Here is a 22,023-nt window from a genome sequence, read left to right as displayed (position 1 = left end):
TTGAGATGGAGTTTCGCTCTTGTTGCCCAGGCTGGAGTGCAATGGCGCGATCTCGGCTCACCGCAACCTCCGCCTCCTGGGTTCAGGCAATTCTCCTGCCTCAGCCTCCTGAGTAGCTGGGATTACAGGCATGTGCCACCATGCTCAGCTGATTTTTTGTATTTTTAGTAGAGGCGGGGTTTCACCATGTTGACCAGGATGGTCTCGAGCTCTTGACCTCGTGATCCACCCGCCTCGGCCTCCCAAAGTGCTGGGATTACAGGCGTGAGCCACCTCGCCCGGCCCGTATTTTATATTTTTAAAGTTAACAAAGTCCAAGGGAATTAAGGGTATTACAAAAATACATAAGTATACAGTTGCCCACTGAACAAGGGTTTGAACTGTGAAAGTCCACTTATATATGGATTTTTTTCAATAAATGTTACAAATGAGTGTGCCTGCTCTCTTGCCTCCCTTCTATCTCCTCCAACTCTTCTGCCACTCCTGAGACAGCCAAGCCAACCCTTCCTCTTCCTCAGGCTACTCAACATGAAGTTGATGAGGATGAAGACCTTTATGATGATCCATTTCTACTTAATAGTAAATACATTTTCTCTTCATTATGATTTTCTTTGAGCTTTCCTTTCTCTGGCTTACCTTATTGTAAGAATACAGTATATGATACATATAGTATATGAAATTATATACTATATGAAATTATATATGTGTAAATTGAGTGTTTATGTTATCAGTAAGGCTTCCAGTCAACAGTAGTTTATTAGTTAAGTTTCTGCAAAAGTTATATGCAGATTTTAGACTATACAGTGGGTCAGCAACCCTAATTCCTGAGTTGTTCAAGAGTCAACTGTGGTTTGTTAGTTGATTGTATTTCTTCTTAGTAGAAATTAAGAAGCAATATGCAATTTTATATATGTGTTCCATTTCAAGGTACAGAGAAAAAAATTACAAACATAAATTACAGCTACCATTTAGGTGGCTGTTTTAGGTCAATAACTTGGCAGCAAAGGACCAAATGTCAGCCAAATGAGATAGGGTGAATAGCAAAGAGAATAGGTTCATCCTTTCATGATAAAAAGAAGGGAGCGAACAGGAAGCCTTTATGGAGAAGATGTACCTTGAGCAAAATTGTAAAGGGTAAATAACTACTACACTAATTAGGCAGTTGAATATAGTTGGAGCTTGAACTGAAAAATATGAAGCTAGCAAAGTAGGTAGAAGACAAAAGATGAGGATAGTGTTTAGACTGTATCTTGTAGATCAGCATCTCCCCAACACCAGTATTTCATGACTACCATCACAATTTTTTGCCATATCTGTGATACTAGGTTATTTATTATTTTTCTTCAAATCAACTCATTTTAACTTAAATTTGAAAAAAAAAAAAACTATAAGCATAATTTATCTGTAAAATCAAAAGTTTAATGTGCTATTATTTTTTTCTCGAGATGGAGTCTTGCTCTGTTGCCCCGGCTGGAGTGTGGTGGTGCAATCTTGGCTCACTCCAACCTCTGCCTCCTGGGTTCAAGTGATTCTCCTGCCTCAGCCTCCTGAGTGGCTGGCATTATAGGTGCCTGACACAACACCCAGCTAGTTTTCGTATTTTTAGTAGAGACGGATTTCACCATGTTGGTCAGGTTGGTCTTAAACTCCTGACCTCAAGTGCTCTGCCTGCCTTCGCCTCTGAAAGTGCTGGATTACAGGTGTGAGCAACCGTGCCTAGCCTAGTTTTCTAATAATTAACTAAATATGCTACTATTCAAATTTTTTAAAAAGGCTTGTCCATTTGCCACCTTGAAATTGTCCCATACACTGCCAGTGAAGTAGGGAATCACACTTTGGGAAACACTGCTTTAAGTTCTGAGAGTCTCTGACTGATTTTTAATAAGGGAATGCCATGTTCAGAACTGTTTTTCAGAAAACTCAAGAAGGTGACTTTAAGTATACATTTGAGAGGCATCAGAAGCAAATATACAAGTTAGAAGCCATTGCAATAGTCTAGATAAAATATGATATTTTTATGACATTGGTTACTAGAGATGCTGCAGTGGAATGACAGAAATGATTAGGAAACAAATGATATTTAGGTGGTTAAAATAATTAAAAGTTCAGATTTGACTAGATTCGGAATGTGAAAGAGAAGAAATCAAAGATGATTCCCAGACCAACTGAGGTAAGACCCTCCAAAGAAAAAGCAGATTTGGGAGAAAATATGAGTCTAGTTAACAGTTTCTGGAAGATAATAATATTCCCTTAACTTGTAAACATTCAAGGAGTTCTTAGAGTTGGGGAGAATTTCATTTCCAACTACCTTTAAATGACAAATTTTAAAATCAAGGGCCTTGGCATTTAAAAACAAGGCAAAAAAAAAAAAAAGACTGGAAGAAATGCTAGCAGGGGCCTTTGATTCATTTTTTCTCCTGTTTTGTGTGTGTGTGTGTGTGAGTCCTCTAAAGTATCTTTAAGAGAAGATACTACTATTCTTTCATCAGAAAACTCAATGCAAAAGACAAAAAGAAACTTTTTATCAGACGGAGAGATAGAAGAAAATCTTTTTCCAAAATTCTCATAACCAGGCCAGGCACAGTGGCTCACACCTGTAATCCTAGCACTTTGGGAGACTGAGGTAGGTGGATCACTTGAGGTCAGGAGTTCAAGACCAGCCTGGCCAACATGGTGAAACCCTATCTCTACTGAAAATACAAAAATTATCCAGGCATAGTGGAACACACCTATAGCCCCAGCTACTCAGAAAGGTGAGGCACAAGAATCACTAGAACTTGGGAGGCATAGGTTGTAGTGAGCCAAGATAGTGCCACTGCACTCCAGCCTGGGCAACATAGCAAGACTCCATCTCAAAAAAGAAAAAAAAATTATCATAAACATAATTAAAAACCTCTTTCGCTTGCTCTCATGACCCTTTGCCATACTAGCAGTGAGCTTTTATTATACCATATTAAGTTCAACTGCATTTATCTGTTTACTCAAATACTTTATAAGCTACTTAAAAGTAAGGACCAGGGCCGGGCGCGGTGGCTTACGCCTGTAATCCCAGCACTTTGGGAGGCCGAGGCGGGTGGATCACGAGGTCAAGAGCTCGAGACCATCCTGGTCAACATGGTGAAACCCCGTCTCTACTAAAAATACAAAAATTAGCTGGGCATGGTGGCGCGTGCCTGTAATCCCAGCTACTCAGGAGGCTGAGGCAGGAGAATTGCTTGAACCCAGGAGGCGGAGGTTGCGGTGAGCCGAGATCGCGCCATTGCACTCCAGCCTGGGTAACAAGAGCGAAACTCCGTCTCAAAAAAAAAAAAAAAAAAAAAAGTAAGGACCATGGTTCTGATTCCTGTATGCACACGTCCTAGCAGTATGTCTGGCACATGGCATCTATCAGGACCTACTTTTGGAATAAACACACACATTAAGCACTATTCACTTTTCCTACCAACTGAAATTCATAGTGTACCCTCAAGACTCATTATATCACGAACTTCTTAGAAAACCATTATTGTGTTACAAGTTAAATCAAAATTCAGATTAGACTAAACAAATGATTTATTTTCCTACCTCATTCCCATCACACATTCATAAAGGAATATGATTCCTTCTTTCTGATGTGGTCGAAGATGATAAACAAGGTAAGGATCAATCACTACATCCACAAGAGGTAAACAGTTCTTATTGAATACCCACTGGTGACTCTTATCTGGTCGTGGCATAACAAGGGAATCTTAAAAAATGGTAAAAGTACAAGTATAAATGTATTATAATTTCACTTTTTCAGCAACCAACATTATCTTGTTTTCATTACCCTAAGACATAACTGTTTGCTATCATTTGTGGCAAAAAAAATCCAAAATTAAGTCACAGTAATGTCACCCAGGGCACAAAATTTCAAAAGAAAATCTTATGCCTTACTAATGTACAATTTCATGCAAATAATTCCAAAGAGCCTTCCAAACTTCATAAACCTAAAAGTGCTTTGAAAGCACTGAAATTCACTATTGTCTAGTAAAGAATTCAGTAAGCCGCAACATTCAATAGTTCACTATTCAGAGCAGAGAACTATTTTCAACTGAAAGCACAGATTGGAATTTTGCCAAGATGCATCTGCCAATGTTCACAGCTTCTCATCTGAAAAGCCTCCCCAAATTTAACATACAGGCTTTCTATCTGTTCAGTCCTATACACACTAACAATGACCATTACTCCTATTAACTGCAACTGAGAAAAAATGACACATTTTTCATTGACTTAGCCACCATTATTTGCTTGAAGTTAATTACTATATTCATGAATGTCGAGTTCATAAACTTTTTTTTTTGAGACAGAGGCTCACTCTGTCGCCCAGGCTGGAGTGCAGTGGTGCGATCTCGGCTCACTGCCACCTCCGCCTCCCAGGTTCAAACTATTCTCGTGCCTCAGCCTCACAAGTAGCTGGGATTACAGGTTCGCGCCACCACAGCTGGCTAATTTTTGTATTTTTAGTGGAGGTGGGGTTTCACCATGTTGGCCAGGCTGGTCACGAACTCTTGTCCTCAAGTGATCTGCCCACCTCAGCCTCTCAAATTGCTAGGATTACAGGTCTGAGCCACCTCGCTTGGCTTCATGAGCCTCTTTAAAGCAGCATGAAGTCATGATAGAATAACAATGTAATTCTTCAAAAATATGCTAACACAATTTAAAAGATTTACTAAAATATCACCCAAAAAGGCAAAATTAAATATCACTAGAAGGCAGGTCTCAATTGATAAATCTGAAATTAGATAATAAACCCACCAAAATTATTTGGGGGATATATTTGCATGTCTATATCATGTTTATAAAAATTGAAATTGATAAAAAACTAAAAAGAAAGAAGAGAAGAATAAGTAGATGAGAAGAGGAGATAAAAAGAAATAGATTCCAGTAGATTGTGTAAATATTCATCAGTGTGGAGCTATATTGTCACAAGAATAAAAGTTCGGTCATGTTTACCATTAACAATTACCCAGAGGATAAGTTTTCTGTGGATCTTCCTAGGTTTCTGAGTAACTGAAAGGAACTGTCATCTTTGAGGTCAATTCTTGTTAGGTAGAGGACTATGAGGTAAAATTGGGAAATTTAGTCCTTGGCTTTTCTCTAAATTACCATAGCAAAGTAAGAGTGTACTCCTTGGGGATTTCCAATCAAGAAATGGCCCCATTATTTTTCTATCTTTTAAAAAGGACAACAAGGAAAAAGAGAAGAGGTGAAAAATCACATACTGCCCAAGCAAAAAGGATTGTAGGATTATAAATCACCTAATAAAAGGCCCATCTTCAAGAAAGAGAAAACAGTCAAAGTAATAGAACACTAGCCGAAACTTTAAGATGTTTCTTTATCTTTGCAGTGATGAAGATAATTGTTTAAAATTAACATCAGACATTAGGGTTTTTTTGTTTTTGTTTTTGTTTTTGAGACAGAGTCTTACTTTGTAGCCCAGGCTGGAGTGCAGTGGCTCAGATTTGGCGCACTGCAACCTCTGCCTCCTGGGTCCCAGTACAAGCAATTCTCCTGCCTCAGCCTCCCGAGCAGCTGGGATTACAGGCATATGCCACCATGCCCAGCTAATTTTTGTATTTTTAGTAGAGACAGGGTTTCACCATGTTGGCCAGGCTGTTCTTAAACCCCTGACTTCATGATTCACCCACCTTGGCCTCCCAAAGTGCTGGGATTACAGGCTTGAGCCACTGAGCCCGGCCTCAGGCATTAGTTTTAAGTCTACAAACCTAATTCTATACTTGGCATGATAAGATAAATACATGAGCATAATTAACCACTTACTATTTACCCAAAGTGCTTTTATACACACACACACAAATATAATTCACATGTACACAGATATATATACATTTACATACACATATACACAACACATAAATGCCACTAAAATGTTTCATTCACTCACTCAGCAAGTATTTACTGAAAAAGAGTATTAGGACCCACGTTTTACCCAGGAGTAGGCAAAACATTAGGAAGATCAGTGACTACCCCCAAGAGGTCAAAGAACTAGTTAGTGGCAAAACCATGATTCTAACTCAGATCTTTGAATAAGCACAGTATTCTTTTCAGTTCTTCACAGCCTTCTATTGTATAACGGGAAAAGTGCAAAGAAAAAGGAGAATAAAGGGTAGAGAGATTGTGAAAAGAGCTGGTGCAAGAGACAAAATATTTGGACAAAAAGAGAAAATTCAGCTGCATCAGCCTCCACTCCCTATATTTCAAGTAAGTCTTTGGGATAAGTTAATATAGAACTAGGAATTTTTAATTGTGGGGTTTTGTCCCAATAATGCCATTGATTATTTATATTTAGGTAAGCTGGTTCACTTTCTTGGGCCTCAATTTCCTCAAATGCAAAGTGAAGAGCCTAAACGATCTCAAAGCCCTCTTTACTTCAAAACTTACGTTTCCATAATACTTGCAATGGGGAAAAATAAGTATTACTTTATATACTTTTATCTTGCTGTTGCTAGGAAAGAAGTCACCTCTATCTCTCAACTTTTACATCTACTGTACTATACTTTCATTCAGATTACTTGTCCTTCCCCTCACCAAATGAGAAGCTCTGTGATGACAGTTTTACTTATAGGCCCAACACATAAAAGGCAATCAAGAAATACCTGCTGAATGAACAGTCAAATAAAAGAACAATCAGATAAAAGCTATGTTTCTTTTTTTTAATGTAATTTTTAAAATTGGATTCATCAGTGTGAAAATTAACTGATTGACTGGAACTTTCACTAGAAAAATATGGACTTTGTATGACATCTTACTATTATTTTTATACACTAATGCCTGTGATCAAGGCATACAGTCCTGAAACTAGTATAATCATAGTCCAGATTCACAAATTTCTCTCCTTACTAAAAAGTCAGATTTTATTCAAAATTATACACATGTATGTGTATGTATATACATACAATTTAGATATGTTTCCTTCAAAACATGTACAGTATTTTTATTACTATAGTCTTGGTATTATTCATTTACATATGAAATAATTCCCAAACTATACTGTTATTTGATTTCAATATTATCCCTTATGTCAGATTATAGATATCATGAATAATGTATACTTTCACCTAAAACTTTTAAAGCAAAATTTAAACTTCAAATTCACACACACACAAAATCCTTTGACAGTAAAAACAGAAAATTCAAATTATTTTTAAAATCTTACTTGGCATATATGGGTCATGACGTGGTTTGCAATTTTGGAAATCATTCTGTCTATTTTCCTTTGAACTTGGTTTACAAACACTTTTGAAAGGGTTAGAGAAACATTTCCTGGCAGCCAGAGAACAAGAGGTAGCAGTACTTCGTCCTCCAAGCTGAAAACACCTGCCACTGCTGAAGTCATCTGGAGAGATGACACCCATGACTTCTATTTCTTTTCCACAAATCATCAGTGTTTGGCCCTCTTCAATCTTTTCAAGCTCTTTGAATTTATAACCAATGCCTTTAAGTTAAGAAAGAAAAAAATTAATTGACAGTCTAAGTCACCTTCCCATAACTGTACAGGAAAACTGTGCTTTGAATGTAAATAGTCTTGTATAATGCAGTAGCCAAAATGAAAGCATAATTTTAACATTTTGGTTAAAAAAAAAAAAACACTAAAAATAAAAAGAAATAATACAGCTGTAAGATTAGCCGTGCTTTAGAGAAAGCAAGAATTTTTTTACTACTGAAAATATAGATTATTGTACTCTATAGTTTTGCAATCTCTTGTCTGGAAAAATTGAGCCAAAAAAATAGTTTGATAGGTTATATGTATTCTCCTTTCTTGTAAATAAACTACAGAAACACCATGGCACCTCTATTTTCACTTAGAAACAGCTAGAAATGTGAAGGATAACTAGCAATAAAAGCAACTGCTACCACAACTATTTCTGACTGTTCCACATAAGATAGCAAAGCTAAAATACAGCAAGAAGTCATAGATATTCCAAGTTCTAACTCTTTAACAAAACATGGGATATTTTGTAATATTAAGCTTGCTTGATAATTTGATGAACATATATTAAGGGTTGCTGTGTATAAGGTACTGGTGAAATATAAATGTGAATAAGTCAGTCACAGTCTGCTTAAAATGAGTTCACTAACCACACAGATGGAATTTTAGACTTCTATACTTGTCTATTAAATGCATTAAGCTATTTATTAAGGGCAGGAGCTCTGTATACCAAAAACTTTTAAGTCTCTAAAAATAATAATAAAAGACAGTCACATTTTAGAAAGTATGACGACCCTTTTCAAGTAGTTGAAAATTACTAAAATTTTCTCTACTGAAACTGGCCTAAAATTTATCATCTGTGCCAATCTGTATTTAATATATAGTCCTAAATTATTTATGGTGGAATACTTTTTAATTTTCATGCTCTGATAAAGGAAGAAATTACTTAGCTCAATGTCAAAGACCCATCACTCCATCCCAATTCAGTACTGGTCTTGACTTATCCAAATTAATAAAGATTATAGTTTTATCCTCACATAAAATCCAATTACTGTTGGCCAGGCGCAGTGGTTCACGCTTGCAACCCCAGCACTTTGGGAGGCCAAGGCGGGCGGATCACAAAGCCAGGAGATAGAGACCATCCTGGCCAACATGGTAAAATCCCATCTCTACTAAAATACAAAAAATTAGCTGGGCGTGGTGGCGCATGCCTGCAGTCCCAGCTACTGGGGAGGGTGAGGCAGGGGAATAGCTCGAACCCAGGAGGCAGAAGTTACAGTGAGCCGAGATCGCACCACTGCACTCCAGCCTAGCAACAGTGCAAGACTCCGTCTAAAAAAAAAACTGCAATTACTGTTAATCTCAGTTTTACATAGAAACGGGAGACAAGAATAACCTTTTAACTTTGAGGCACCTTTAAAGTAGCTCTAATTCCAAGATCTCTCATTTTATTTAGATCCATAGATGATCTTGATCCAAAGATGACTCTTTCAAATATCTCAGTTGCTAGAAGATTTTCTTTTAACTCTTACACTTTGTTTCTTATACTGTTTTTTGGTTTTTTTGTGGTTTTTGTTTTTTTTTTTTTTTTTTTTTGGCTAGGTATTATGCAATGAAGGCCAACCGAGCCTGATGCATTATCACAAGCTATCAGCAATTTTAGCGTTCCAACGTTCGGTTTTCTTAGCACCTCTATCTTTACATTAACAAATTTACATATTGTATATCCTACTTATTTAAAAGAAAAACTCCTTAGATTATAGGCAGTAACTTGCCAAATTAACTTCAGGTTAATACATTTATTAATATAATAATTAAGCAACCAAGTCCTATATTTGGATATTTTCATTTTGAAAACCCTAAAATATACCTATGTTCAGTCCCTGTCCCTACCACCCAGGCAAAATAAATCAGAGCCTAAAATAAAGATCACAGTCTGGGCATCAGCTTGTCTTTTCATCTTTTTTTTCTTTTTTTTTTCCACCAGAGGCAGGGTCTCTCCAGCCCAGGCTGGAGTGCAGTGGCATGATCAAGGCTCACTGCAGCCTTGATCTCCTGGGTTCAAGCAATCTTCCTGCCTCAGTCACCCAAGTAGCTAGAACTATAGATGCATGCCACCATGCCTGGTTAATTTTTTTATTTTTTGTGTAGACAAGGTCTTGCTAGGTTGCCTCGAACTTTTGGCCTCAATCAGTCCTCCCCGCTCTGCTTCCAAAAGCGTTGAGATTACAGGTGTGAGCCACTACACCCTTAAAAGCACCTCAGGTGATTCTACTGGCATGGTCAAGGTAAAAACCCACCAGTTTAAGCTGAATTTTCATTTTTTGTTACTTGCAACTGTAAGATCATTTTATTATAAACTACACATATGCAAAACCATGCATACTATACCTTAGGGGTAAAAGACATTCCAAAGTAATTGTGATAATTTTTCCTCTCTCACTGGCTTTAGAATTTCACTAAAGAGGCAATACCACTGCATGAACAAATTCTCCAAAAATCTAGCCCCAATCTACCTTAACCAACAACTATATGTGCACTATATATTTTTCTTTTTAATTCCTCTAATCACTATACACAGTTTACTCCATATTTTTATAATAAATCATCCTATTGTAGATAATTTAGTTTGCTTCAACTCTAACACTGTCACGGCCTTTCACACACTATATTCCTGAAGCACTGTACTAGTTTGAATTCCCTCATGCTTTTGTGCCTTTGCATATGCTATTCTCTCTTGCACATGGCCCTTTCCTATAACTTCCAAAACTATTCATCCTTCAAATAGTACCTTAAACGGTAACTCCTATGAAGCTTACCCCTAGCCTCCTGGGCAGATTAAATGGTTCTTTTATGCTCCCACTGCATTTGGTAAAAATTCTCATTGAAACAACTATATTATTGTTTCCTAATCATCAATTACTTTGCTTTGTTTCCACTAAATTATAAATTACAATCATCTTTGAGTCTTTATTCCTGCATAGTGCCTGGAACATAATAGTTATTAAAAACTATAAACTATATTTTTAAGCAAACAAACATGTAGAACAGATTTTATAATTATAGGTCACACTTAATATTGAGCTGAGAGGCAATGCAAAGACACTGTAGTTGGTGTTAGCCATTCTTAATTTGTAGGCTAACTTGTATTAGTACAAATTATGCTGGCAACATTTTGTAACAGAAATAATAGCAACCTCCAATTTCAACATTTGAATCTAGGTCAGAGCTAACCATTATCTCCTTGCTCTGTTTTTCAAAACATTATTGAGTAGTGCTGAAATTACAGATCATTCAACTCCTAATATCAACATATTTTTCAATTTTAACCACTTAGCATTCTGCAACAATAAAAAAAAGAGACAGAGAAGGTATACCAAGTCAAATTTAGTGTTTAATCTCAGAAAAGTACCAAAATAACTGTTTATAGCTGGCTGACCATTTTTGGAGAAAATGAAACCATAGGATAGGATTTGCTTCAATGAGCTAGCAAAAGCTGTAAGATTGTCAGGCTCACTAACCATTATGAGATTTTTTTTTTTTTTTTTTTTTTTTGAGACAGAGTCTCGCTCTGTTGCCAGGCACCAGGCTGGACTGCAGTGGCAGAAGCTCGGCTCACTGCAACCTCCGCCTCCAGTTTTAAGCAATGTTCCTGCCTCAGCCTCCCAGGTAGCTGGGACTACAGGCGCGCACCACCACACCCAGCTAATTTTTATATTTTTTTAGTAGAGATGGGGTTTCACTATGTTGACTAGTATGGTCTCAATCTCTTGACCTCATGATCCACCCACCTCAGCCTCCCAAAGTGCTGGGATTACAGACATGACCCACTGCGCCCGGCCTCATGAGATTATTTTATGTATCATACTTAGTTGAGGCATGAACATCCATTAAAGAATACTTTCTCTATCTCTTTATAAAACCCAATTATATTTCAATTATGTAACCAGAGATACATACTAATTTCAGGCAAAATCATAAACATCAGGTAATATCACAATACCTCTTCCAATGTCTTTGCCTTCCAAATCCTTTAATGTAAATGACCTTCCTCTTACAATAAGAACAGCATCACCTTCCCACTTTTTATGTTTTTTCTTTGAAGGCTTACACCAAACAACATTGAAATATTTAACTAGGCTATCAGATTTTTCCTCTTGGTCCTTGGACACTGGTATTTCTTTAGGAGTTGAATGAACTACAATAAAAAAATAAAATTAAAATCCACATTATTAAAAATGACTTTAATGTCTAAGTAGTAAGGTCATTCAAACAAAAAAGGCACAAGAAGATTAGATTAGATTAAGAAATAGTATGAAAGAATATTTGATCATACCCATATTACCACTGTCTAAACTAAGAAATCCAAGTATCAGGTGTTAATATTACCACGAGTACAATGACTGTTAATATCTTACTGTTCCAAAGTCAAATAAACTCCATTGAAACAGAATAACATAATAATCACTGTAAACATTTTAAAACTCTAAAAATTAAGACATTATTTCAGTGTCCATAGCACAGAAAAATATCTAAAATCACATTTTGACAAACTTGATTTAATGACATGACAAGTTGAGGAAAAGCAAAGATTGAAGAGTTCTCTGAAAGTAAAACCTGAAAATTTTAGTTCACTTATTTTAATTGATAAATAAAAATTATATATATGTAGGTGCACAACATTCTGTTTTGATGTATGTATACACTGTGGGATGGCTAAATCAAACTAATTAACATTATCCATTACCCCACATAATTTTTGTGGTAAGAACATTTTTTTAAGTGCTACTTTCTTAGCATTTTTCATGTATACATTGACTATAGTCACCGTGTTGTACAATAGATTTCTTCAACTTACTCCTCTGTAACTGAAATTTTGGATCCTTTGACCAATATCTCCTCAATGCCCCCCCCATCCAACTATAGGTAACCGTCATTCTACTTTCTAAGAGTTTGACTTTTTTGAATTCCACATATAAGTGAGATCACACAGTAATTGTCTTTCTGTGTCTGGCTTATTTCACTTAGCATAATGTCCTCCAGATTTACCATGTTGTCACAAGTGACAGGATTGCCTTCTTTTTTAAGGCTGAGTAGTGTTCTGCTGTGTATCTATACTAAGACGTTTTTAATCCATTCACCCACTGATGGACATTTAGGTTGACTTCATATCTTGGCTACTGTAAAAAATACTGCAGGGAACATGGGAATGCAGATATCTCTTGAACATACCAATTTCATTTTCTTTGGCTATATACGCAGAGGTGAAAGTGCAGGTATAAAACACCAAAGTAGAAATGAGAATAAATATTTATAAAATTATGTTGTTTCCTGCTTCTTACTAACTTGTACACTAGATTTTCAATGGCTGGATAAAAGGTGGTTTAGCTGACGACAGAAAAATCTCATTCTCCCCATCACTGAAGAGTCCTTCACTATGTCTTTTATGACATACACACTTGAACCATGGAAACTATCAAAACAATAGAATTTAAACAAAATGAAGTCATTTTTTTTCCTTTTAAAATGCGCTATTTACTTAAATAGGAAAAAAGAAAGGAAATATCCTGATGTCAGGAATAAAACAAGAATGCCCACATCAATGCAACATCATCCTGGAAGTCTCATCTATTACAATAAGACAATAAAAGTGTACAAAGTATAAAGCTCAGAAAGAAGTAAATAAAACAGTAGCATTAACAGATGATGTAACTATTTACGTAGAAATACCCAGAGAATCTAAAAATAAAGAAAAATAATACATTTAGCAGAGTCACAAGATGCGAGGTTCATATCCAAAAATAAACTGAATTCTTACAGACTAGCAAGAAATAATCAAAAATAAATTTTTAAATCTCATTCACAGTAAGTCAACAAAACAGACACATGAAATACTTGGGAAAATAGCTAATAAAAGGTAACCAAGATTTCTATACTAAAATTAAAAAGCTTTGTTAAAAAAAATTAACAAAGCTCTTAAAATAAGCACAACTCCTAGTTCATGAATTGGAACATTCAATTTTGTTAACATAGCAATTTTCCCCAAAATGATCAATATATTCAACACAATACCAATCAAAATCCCAGGACACTTTTAGTAAAATTACAAGTTGGTTTAAAAATTCATATGGAAATGAAAATAACGTAGAGTGACCAAAGCAATTAAAAAAAAAAAAAAGTTGGACATTTACAATAATGCTGCAATAATCAAAATAGTTTGGTACTGCCCCTCCCTCCATAAAAGACATGTAGACATTCCAACTACTTGGAAGAGTAGCAAGAAATAGACCCACTCACACATGTACGTCGAAATGATTTTCAACAAAGGTGGGGAATCAAATTCAATGAGGAAAAGAAAGTCTTCTCAACAGCATTGCTAATCCAACTGGATATCAATTTGGAAAAGATAAACATCAATCATTAAGTCACCCAATACACAAAATTCAATTCAAAATGGATGATAGATCTAAATATAAAACCTAAAACAAAAAAATTCTAACAGAAAACACAGGATAAAATATTTGTAAACTCAAGATATGCAAAGCTTTCTTAGAACATGAAAGCACAAAACATAAAAATCAAAAATTATAAATCAAATTTTACCAGAATATAAAACTTTTGCTTTTTGAAGGATGCCATTAAGAAAACAAAAGGGGAGCCGACTGCAGTGGCTCACACCTGTAATCCTAGCACTTTGGGAGGCTGAGGCGGGCAGATCATGAGGTCAAGAGATCGAGACCATCCTGGTCAACATGGTGAAACCCTGTCTCTACTAAAAATACAAACATTAGCCAGGAGCAGTGGCACGGGCCTGTAGTCCCAGCTACTTGGGAGGCTGAGGCAGGAGAATCGCTTGAACCCAGGAGGCAGAGGTTGCAGTGAGCTGAGATCATACCACTGCACTCCGGTCTGGCGCGAGAGTGAGACCGTATCTCAAAACAGAACAAAACAAAACCACAAAAGAAAATAAAAGGGAAGCTACTGGCTGGGGTAAAATATTCACAGCGTATGTTTAAGACAAAGCTCTTGTATCTAGAATGATTATTCTTTTTTTTTTTTCAGACAGAGTTTTGCTCTGTTGCCCAGACTCAAGCCATTCACCCACCTCAGCCTCCTGAATAGCTGGAATTACAGGCGACAGACACCACACTCAGCTAATTTTTGTATTTTTATAGAGACGGGGTTTCACCATGTTGGCCAGGTCGGTCCCAAACTCCTGACCTCAAATGATCCACCCACCTTGGCCTCCAAAAGTGCTGAGATTACAGGCATGAGCCACTGCGCCCGGCCTAATAATTCTTGTAGTTTAAAAATAAGACAACAAATCAATAGAAAATGGGCAAAAGTCTTAAACAGACAATTCAGAAAATGAAATCTACAAACAGCCAATAAGCACATAAGAAGATATTTAACATCAATAGTCATCCAGAAAATACATATTAAAAACCTGAAATATCACTTTACAACCATTATGATGGCTGGAATCATAAAGTTAGACAATAAACAAGTCTGATGAGGATATGGAGAAATCAAAACCATCATACCCTGCTGGTGGGAGTGTAAAATGGTGCAGCAGTTTGGCAACCAGCATGACAGTTGCTCAAACAATTAAACAAGAGTTACTAAATGACACAGCAATTATACTTCTAAGTATATGCCCAAAAGAATACAACGTATGTCATCAAAAAAAACCTTGCCCATGAGTGTTCACAGGATTATTAATAATAGCCTAGAGGTAGGAACAACCCAAATGTGCATTCAACTGACAAATGGATAAACAAAATGTGGCATATGCATACAATGGAATATAATTCCATCATAGAAAAAGAATAAAGTGGACAGGCTCGGTGGCTCATGCCTGCATTCCCAACACTTTGGGAGGCCGAGGTGGGCAGATCATGATGTCAAGAAATCGAGAGCATCCTGGCTAACACGATGAAACCCTATTTCTACTAAAAATACAAAAAATTAGCCAGCGTGGTAGCATGTATCTGTACTCCCAGCTACTTGGGAGGCTGAGGCAGGAGAATACCTTGAACCCAAAAGGCGAAGGTTGCAGTGAGCCAAGATTGCACCACTGCACTCTAGCCTGGGTAACAAAGAGAGACTCCATCTCAAAAAAAAAAGGAAGAAAATGAATAAAGTACTGATATATGCAAAAACATGGATGAACCCTGAAAACATTTATGCTAAGTGAAAGAAGCCAGTCACAAAGACCATATATTTTAGGATTCCATTCATATAAAATGTCTAAAACAGAGAAATCTTACAGACACAGAAAACATATTAGTTGTTGCTTAGGCTGGAGGGTAAGGATGGGGTGATCGGGTTAGGAAGTAGGGGGATGGTAGCTAAAAGTACAAAGTTTCTCAGGTATTGAAAATATTCTACAACTGGCTGTTCTGATGGTTGCACATTAACTGAATATATTAAAAAACAATGAATTGGACACTTTACATGACTGAATCATGTGGTATGTTAATTGTATCTCCATAAAGCTGTTTCAAACACACACAAACAGTGAAATAACACCACACACTGATTAGATTAACTAAAAAAACTTTTTAGAGAAATGACCACTGTAAGTGCTGGTAAAGAGAGAGAGCAAGTGAAAATATCATACCCTGCTGGAAGTAATGTCAAACAGTACAACCAGTTTGGAAAATATTTTGGTAGACTCTTTAAAAGTTAAACATTTTTTTTCATGTCTCTATTATTAAGCACAATTATAGGCATACCCATTTTTAGACTGCATTCTAGCCCGGGCAATAAAGCAACACCCCCGTTCTGTCTCCCTCTTCCTCTTTCTCTTTCTTCCTCTCCTTCATTCTTCTTTTTTATTATTATTATTTTCTTTCTTTCTTCTTTTTTTTTTTAGGAAAAAAAAAAAAAAAAGAAATCCCATGGCTATGCCTCACTGGGCCTGCCTGACCCCACTAGCTCACCCCACCTTTGCTATAAAAAAAATAAATAAATAATAAAAGTTAAACATACACCTACTATAACTAGCCATCACACTGCTAGGTATTCGCTAAGAAAAAAAGAAGAAAGAAAAGGAAGACATATGTTTGCAAAATAACAACAACAACAGTACTTGTACATCTCCAAGCCAGGTAAATCAATCTCCCAAAAGCCTGAAAATCCATCATCACTACTAGAACTCAGATAAATGATATCTTCATTACTGGCATTCATGGATTTAGAAAGTCAGTCTTGGCTATCTTCAAATAGTAGGTTATACCCAGAACCACCAAGGTGTTTTTCTGAGAAAACAAGTGATTCATACCCAGCTTGAGTCAGCTCTGTCTGGCATGACCCAATGAACTCTAATCAGTCCCTGAAAAATTTCAGACTGCTAGAACCCTGAGCAGGAACCAATAAGATACAGGACTTAAGTGCAGCTCCTCCCATTTCCTGATCTTCCTTCCCTAATGAGGGTATAGGGATCATTTTTCAGATACTTTTTTGGGGGGGGGGAAATGTGCCTCTAATGTCTCTGTAAATGTACTGGATAGTTTTTTACTCTCCTCTTTTCATATGTTATTGTGGATATATTTCTACATATTATTAGTTCCTTATTACTGGACTTTTTTTTTAAAGCTATATTATACTCAATCTGTAAATCTCTGGTTATATGTGGAAGACAAAGTCCAAGAAAAGAAATTACCAGTCCAATAAATTTAAAGATTTTCAGACTCTTGATTTAGACTGACAAATTTTTCTCCAGGAAAGGCTGTATCAATGATATTCTCACCAACCAAGAGTGACCACTTCATTACACCTACATTAGCACAATATATCACTGTTATCTATTTTTAACTATTATATTTTTTAAAATTTTCATACAGTAAAATAGACTATTTCTTTTTGGTGTACAGCTCTACAAATTTAAACATGTGTATAGATTCACAGAGCCATCACCACCAAAATGACAATATAGAATTGTTCCATCACCCCAAAAGACTCCCTCAAGCTATTCCTTTATACTCACACCCTCGCCCTATCCAAAACCCCCAGCAATTACGAACCTGTTTTCCATGAATAATTTTCTTTTTGAGAATGTCAAATAAATGAAATTATACAGAATACAACCTTTCCAAGAATGATTTCTCCCATTCAGCATAATGTCTTTGGGATTTATCCCAAATTGTTGCCTGTATCAACAATTGGTTCCTTATTATTATACAGAATAGTGACAGAATAGTGGTAGTTGAGTTTTCAGCTTAATTTTGATAGCTTTGACTATCATAAAGCTTCTATGAACTTTTTCTGTGAATTCGTCTTTATTAATTCAGTTGGTAGAAATCTAAGAACCATAGGCTATACCACATAGCCTAGGTGTGTAGTAGGCTAGACCATCTAGGTTTAAAGAAGTACACTCCATGATGTTCACACAATGAAATCACCTAGCAATCCATTTCTCAGAACATATCCCTGTCATTAATCAACACAATTATACTCTAAATCAATACATCGACACGCTGTAGTAAAAGGGCCAAACAAAACTTGATTTTTTTTTTTTTTTTAAGACAGGGTCTCACTCTGTCACCCAGGTTGGCGTGCAGTGGTATGATCTTGGTTCACCATAACCTCGGCCTCCCAGGCTCAAGTGATCCTCCCACCTCAGCATCCTGAGTAGCTGGGACTACATACATGCACCACCAAGCTCAGCTAATTTTTTTTTTCTTTTTTTTTTTTTTTTGTATTTTTGGTAGAGACAGGGTTTCACCATGTTGCCCAGGCTGGTCTCGGACTCATGAACTTAAAAGAACCGTCTGCCTCAGACTCCCAAAGAGCTTTTAACAAGGTCACTCTTTGACTTCCTACTTAATAAATTCCTTTCTCCACAGTAAACCATGGGGGAAAAAAACATAGCATGGAAAAATAAGGTCAAGATTATTATATAATGTGTTATATTTCAGGAAGAAATATGTATTGCAGGAAGAAACACATACATAAAAAGAGAAGGTTTTGGCCACGTGCGGTGGCTCAGACCTGTAATCCCAGCGCTTTGGGAGGCCAAAGCAGGTGGATCACCTAAGGTCAGAAGTTCAAGACCAGCTTGGCCAACACGGTGAAACCCCGTCTCTACTAAAAATACAAAAATTAGTCCAGGCACGGTGGCTCACACTTGTAATCCCAGCACTTTGGGAGGCCAAGGCGGGCGGATCACAAGGTCAGGAGTTCAATACCAGCCTGATGAACATGGTTAAACCTCGTCTCTACTAAAAATACAAAAGTTAGCTGGGCGTGGTGGCATGTGCCTGTAATCCCAGCTACTCAGGAGGCTGAGGCAGAAGAATTGCTTGAAACCGGGAGGCGAAAGTTGCAGTGAGCCGAGATCGCGCCACAGCACTCCAGCCTGGGCGACAGAGTGACACTCCATCTCAAAAAAAAAAAAAAAATTAGCCGGGCATGGTGGTGGGTGTCTGTAATTCCAGCTACTTGGGAGGCTGAAGCAAAAGAATTGCTTGAACCCTGGAGGCAGAGGTTGCATCGAGCTGAGACTCACACCACCGTACTCCAGCCTAGGCAACAAAGCAAGACTCCGTCTCAAAAAAAAAAAAAAAAAAAAGAGAGAAAGAGACATTTTCATACCATAAGAAGTTGTCTACCCCATTGTTTCCACTTCAAGTACCCAAATTACCCCAACCCCTCACCGCCTCTGCTTCTTCAAGTTCTGTCACTCCTTAACTACTCCAAACCGGCTTCCAGTACAGTCTTCCCCTAAACTGCCCTGCTAAAGGACACTAGGAGCTCTTTGTCTATAAACCCACAGGTTGTGTTTTTAGTCCTAATCAAAGTTCTCAAAAGCATTAGACAATGTTGACTACTTCTCCTTGAAATACTGAACTATACTTTTGTAGCTTCTCTAACACACCTCAAATTTCTCTCTCACTTCTTTGCTTGATACTTCTTAAACATCTTTGCCAGTTCATACTTCTACCTTTTATTTATTGGCATTCTTCAGAACTGACTCCTAGGCCCTGTTTTCTCACTGTGTACCACTTCTCTAAGTATAAGTAGCCCATCCACTTCAGTGGCTTCAATGGTAATAACAACCTTTTTTTCTCTAGCCCAGATTACAACTCTTGATCTGTATATCCAATTGCCTCCCAGACATGTCCACATGTCTCATAAACATCTCAAAATCATCATGTCCACATATTTTCTCCAAAAATTGTTCGTCCTTTCGTTTCCCCATGTTTCGTCCTTATTCAAGCCAGAAAACTGGAAATCATCTTTGACATTCTCTACTTTGTCAGTCCCACAGACAATCAACCACAAAATCCAGACAATTCTTGCCCCCTACAAGGTTCTCAAAGCTATGTACTGTCCCCTTCTCCGTTGCCTCCACTTTTTTCAACTCATCTCTTACCTGAATTTTTGTATTGCTGCAGGAGCTTCCCAACAAGTCTACTGAGATCTTCTTTTGCCACCTCTATTCTCTAAAATCATTTTCCACATTTTTTATAGTTATCCATTTTTAAATGTAAATCTGATAATGTATGCCTCTGGCTTAAAATCCATTAGCCTTAGTAATCTTGAAGGAAGCATGCTATTTCCAGCCATAGCTACTTTTACATGTCATCTTCTAACGCACTTATCTAAATTAACTTCTACTCTGTACAACTTAAATTTCCAATTGCCAAATTAGATCAACTCACCCTATTACCTCAACATTTATCTAAATAATTCATTATGTAACAAAGTATTTAATGTCAGCCTTCCCCACTAACTTATAAAGTCCTGAGAGGAGGAGTCTGTTTTGAATTGTTCATTACCATACTCACAGAACAAGATACTTTTCAAACACTGCTATTTTGATTCTAGGTACATTTTGACTTAATGTTTATAAAAATATTTAATTAAAATACAATTATCAACCAGGCAGTGGCTTATGCCTATAACCCCAGCACTTTGGGAGGCTGAGGCAGGTGGATTACCTGAAGTCAGGAGTTTGAGACCACCCTGGCCAACATGGCGAAACCCCATCTGTACTAAAAATACAAAAATTAGCCAGGCATAATGGTGCATGCCTGTAGTACCAGCTACTTTCACAGCTGAGACAGGAGAATCACTTGAATCCAGGAAGTGGAGGTTGCGGTGAGCCAAGATTGCACCATTGCACTCCAGCCTGGGTAACAAGAGTGAAACTCCTCCTCAAAAAAAAAAAAATTTATATATATACATATATATATAAATTATAAAATATATATATATTGCCGGGCGCAGTGGCTCAAGCCTGTAATCCCAGCACTTTGGGAGGCCGAGGCAGGTGGATCACGAGGTCAAGAGATCGAGACCATCCTACTCTACTAAACCCCGTCTCTACTAAAAATACAAAACATTAGCTGGGCATGGTGGTGCATGCCTGTAATGCCAGCTACTTGAGGCAGGAGAATTACCTGAACCCAGGAGGCAGAGGTTGCGGTGAGCCGAGATCGCACCATTGCACTCCAGCCTGAGTAACAAGAGTGAAACTCCGTCTCAAAAAAAAAAAAAAAATATATATATATATATATTTATATATATATAAAATTATCAGTGGTACAGCTCTTTCAGAATTTTCCAGTTTTTCCAATTCTAAATCCAGTTTTAGAATTTTCCAGAAAAGCTCCTCACACACAAAAATTATATATATATATATATATATATATATAATTGTTAGGGGTAGTTATTCTGGGACATAACAAATTAGTCAATATTTTCTGTAATACAAATAGTTGAGATACAGGAGACTATGTTCCACTATCCCATGTTGCCAATAATCTTGTTTCTACCTTTTGGAGTTATTCACTCTCTCCATATGGCCTACATAATTTTAAAAATGGGACTAATTGTGAAAGAGAATATGTATAAATATACATATACATATGTATTTATCTTAAAATTGATTTTCATTAAGAGTTGCTTTAGAATATAATTCTGTACTCATTTACATTTTTTTTTCATTGCTAAAGAAATTTTTTAATTAAAATACAAATCGACAGTGGCTCGGTTGATTTATTTTCACTGCTAAAGACCTGTTTTCTTCAGCAATGAATTTTTATTTTCATTGCTAAAGAACTGTTACCTTCAGGATCAATCTTTTTCCAAGTAAACTTTATAACAAAGATTCATTAGTCACTTTTTTATGTACCATATTTCATTGATTAGTGAAAGCTTTCATGAACATGTTCTTTTATAACCATAATTTCTACCAAATACAGTTTACTGAGTCAAATTTTACACAGTTAAATATTACCAGGATTGTATTAATCCAACAAGTTTTAGTAAAGAAAATTTACCAGTTTTTAAATAAATTTGTAGCTGTCATGGTTGATTACTTTTATTTTTTTACCAAGCCCGATCTTCCCAGATAAAGTTTTGAGTTTTTCGCATTAACAAAAGACAGAATGCTTCAATAAATTTTTGAATTCTAAAAAATTTTGCTGGCCAGGTGCAGTGGCTCACACCTGTAATCCCAGCACTTTGGGAAGCCAAGGCAGGTGGATCATGAGGGAGGTAAAGAGATGGAGCCATCCTGGCCAACATGGTGAAACCCCATC

The 22,023-nt window shown here is 36.7% G+C and overlaps 1 protein-coding gene across 6 annotated transcripts in view; it reads right to left on the bottom strand.

The window, feature by feature from the left end:
* Positions 1-22,023, bottom strand: part of RAD54B (RAD54 homolog B) — a 109,507-nt gene that overhangs the window by 30,201 nt on the left and 57,283 nt on the right. For 5 of the 6 annotated variants that reach the window (XM_032248983.1, XM_032249000.1, XM_032248991.1 and 2 more), the window contains 3 exons: positions 11,475-11,669; positions 7,199-7,477; positions 3,565-3,727 (listed from right to left, as the gene is read on the bottom strand). In XM_032248983.1, the coding sequence (XP_032104874.1) occupies positions 3,565-3,727; positions 7,199-7,477; positions 11,475-11,669 (637 nt within the window). The remainder of the gene's footprint in view (positions 1-3,564; positions 3,728-7,198; positions 7,478-11,474; positions 11,670-22,023) is intronic. The other variant, XM_032249019.1, reaches the window with a different exon arrangement.

The sequence above is a fragment of the Sapajus apella genome, unplaced genomic scaffold, assembly GCF_009761245.1.
Source record: "Sapajus apella isolate SASKATOON/1434 unplaced genomic scaffold, GSC_monkey_1.0 scaffold3, whole genome shotgun sequence".
In the NCBI taxonomy this organism is placed as follows: Eukaryota; Metazoa; Chordata; class Mammalia; order Primates; family Cebidae; genus Sapajus; species Sapajus apella.
The sequence above is the reverse complement of the archived record's forward strand: the minus strand, read 5'-3'. Positions and strand labels throughout refer to the sequence as shown.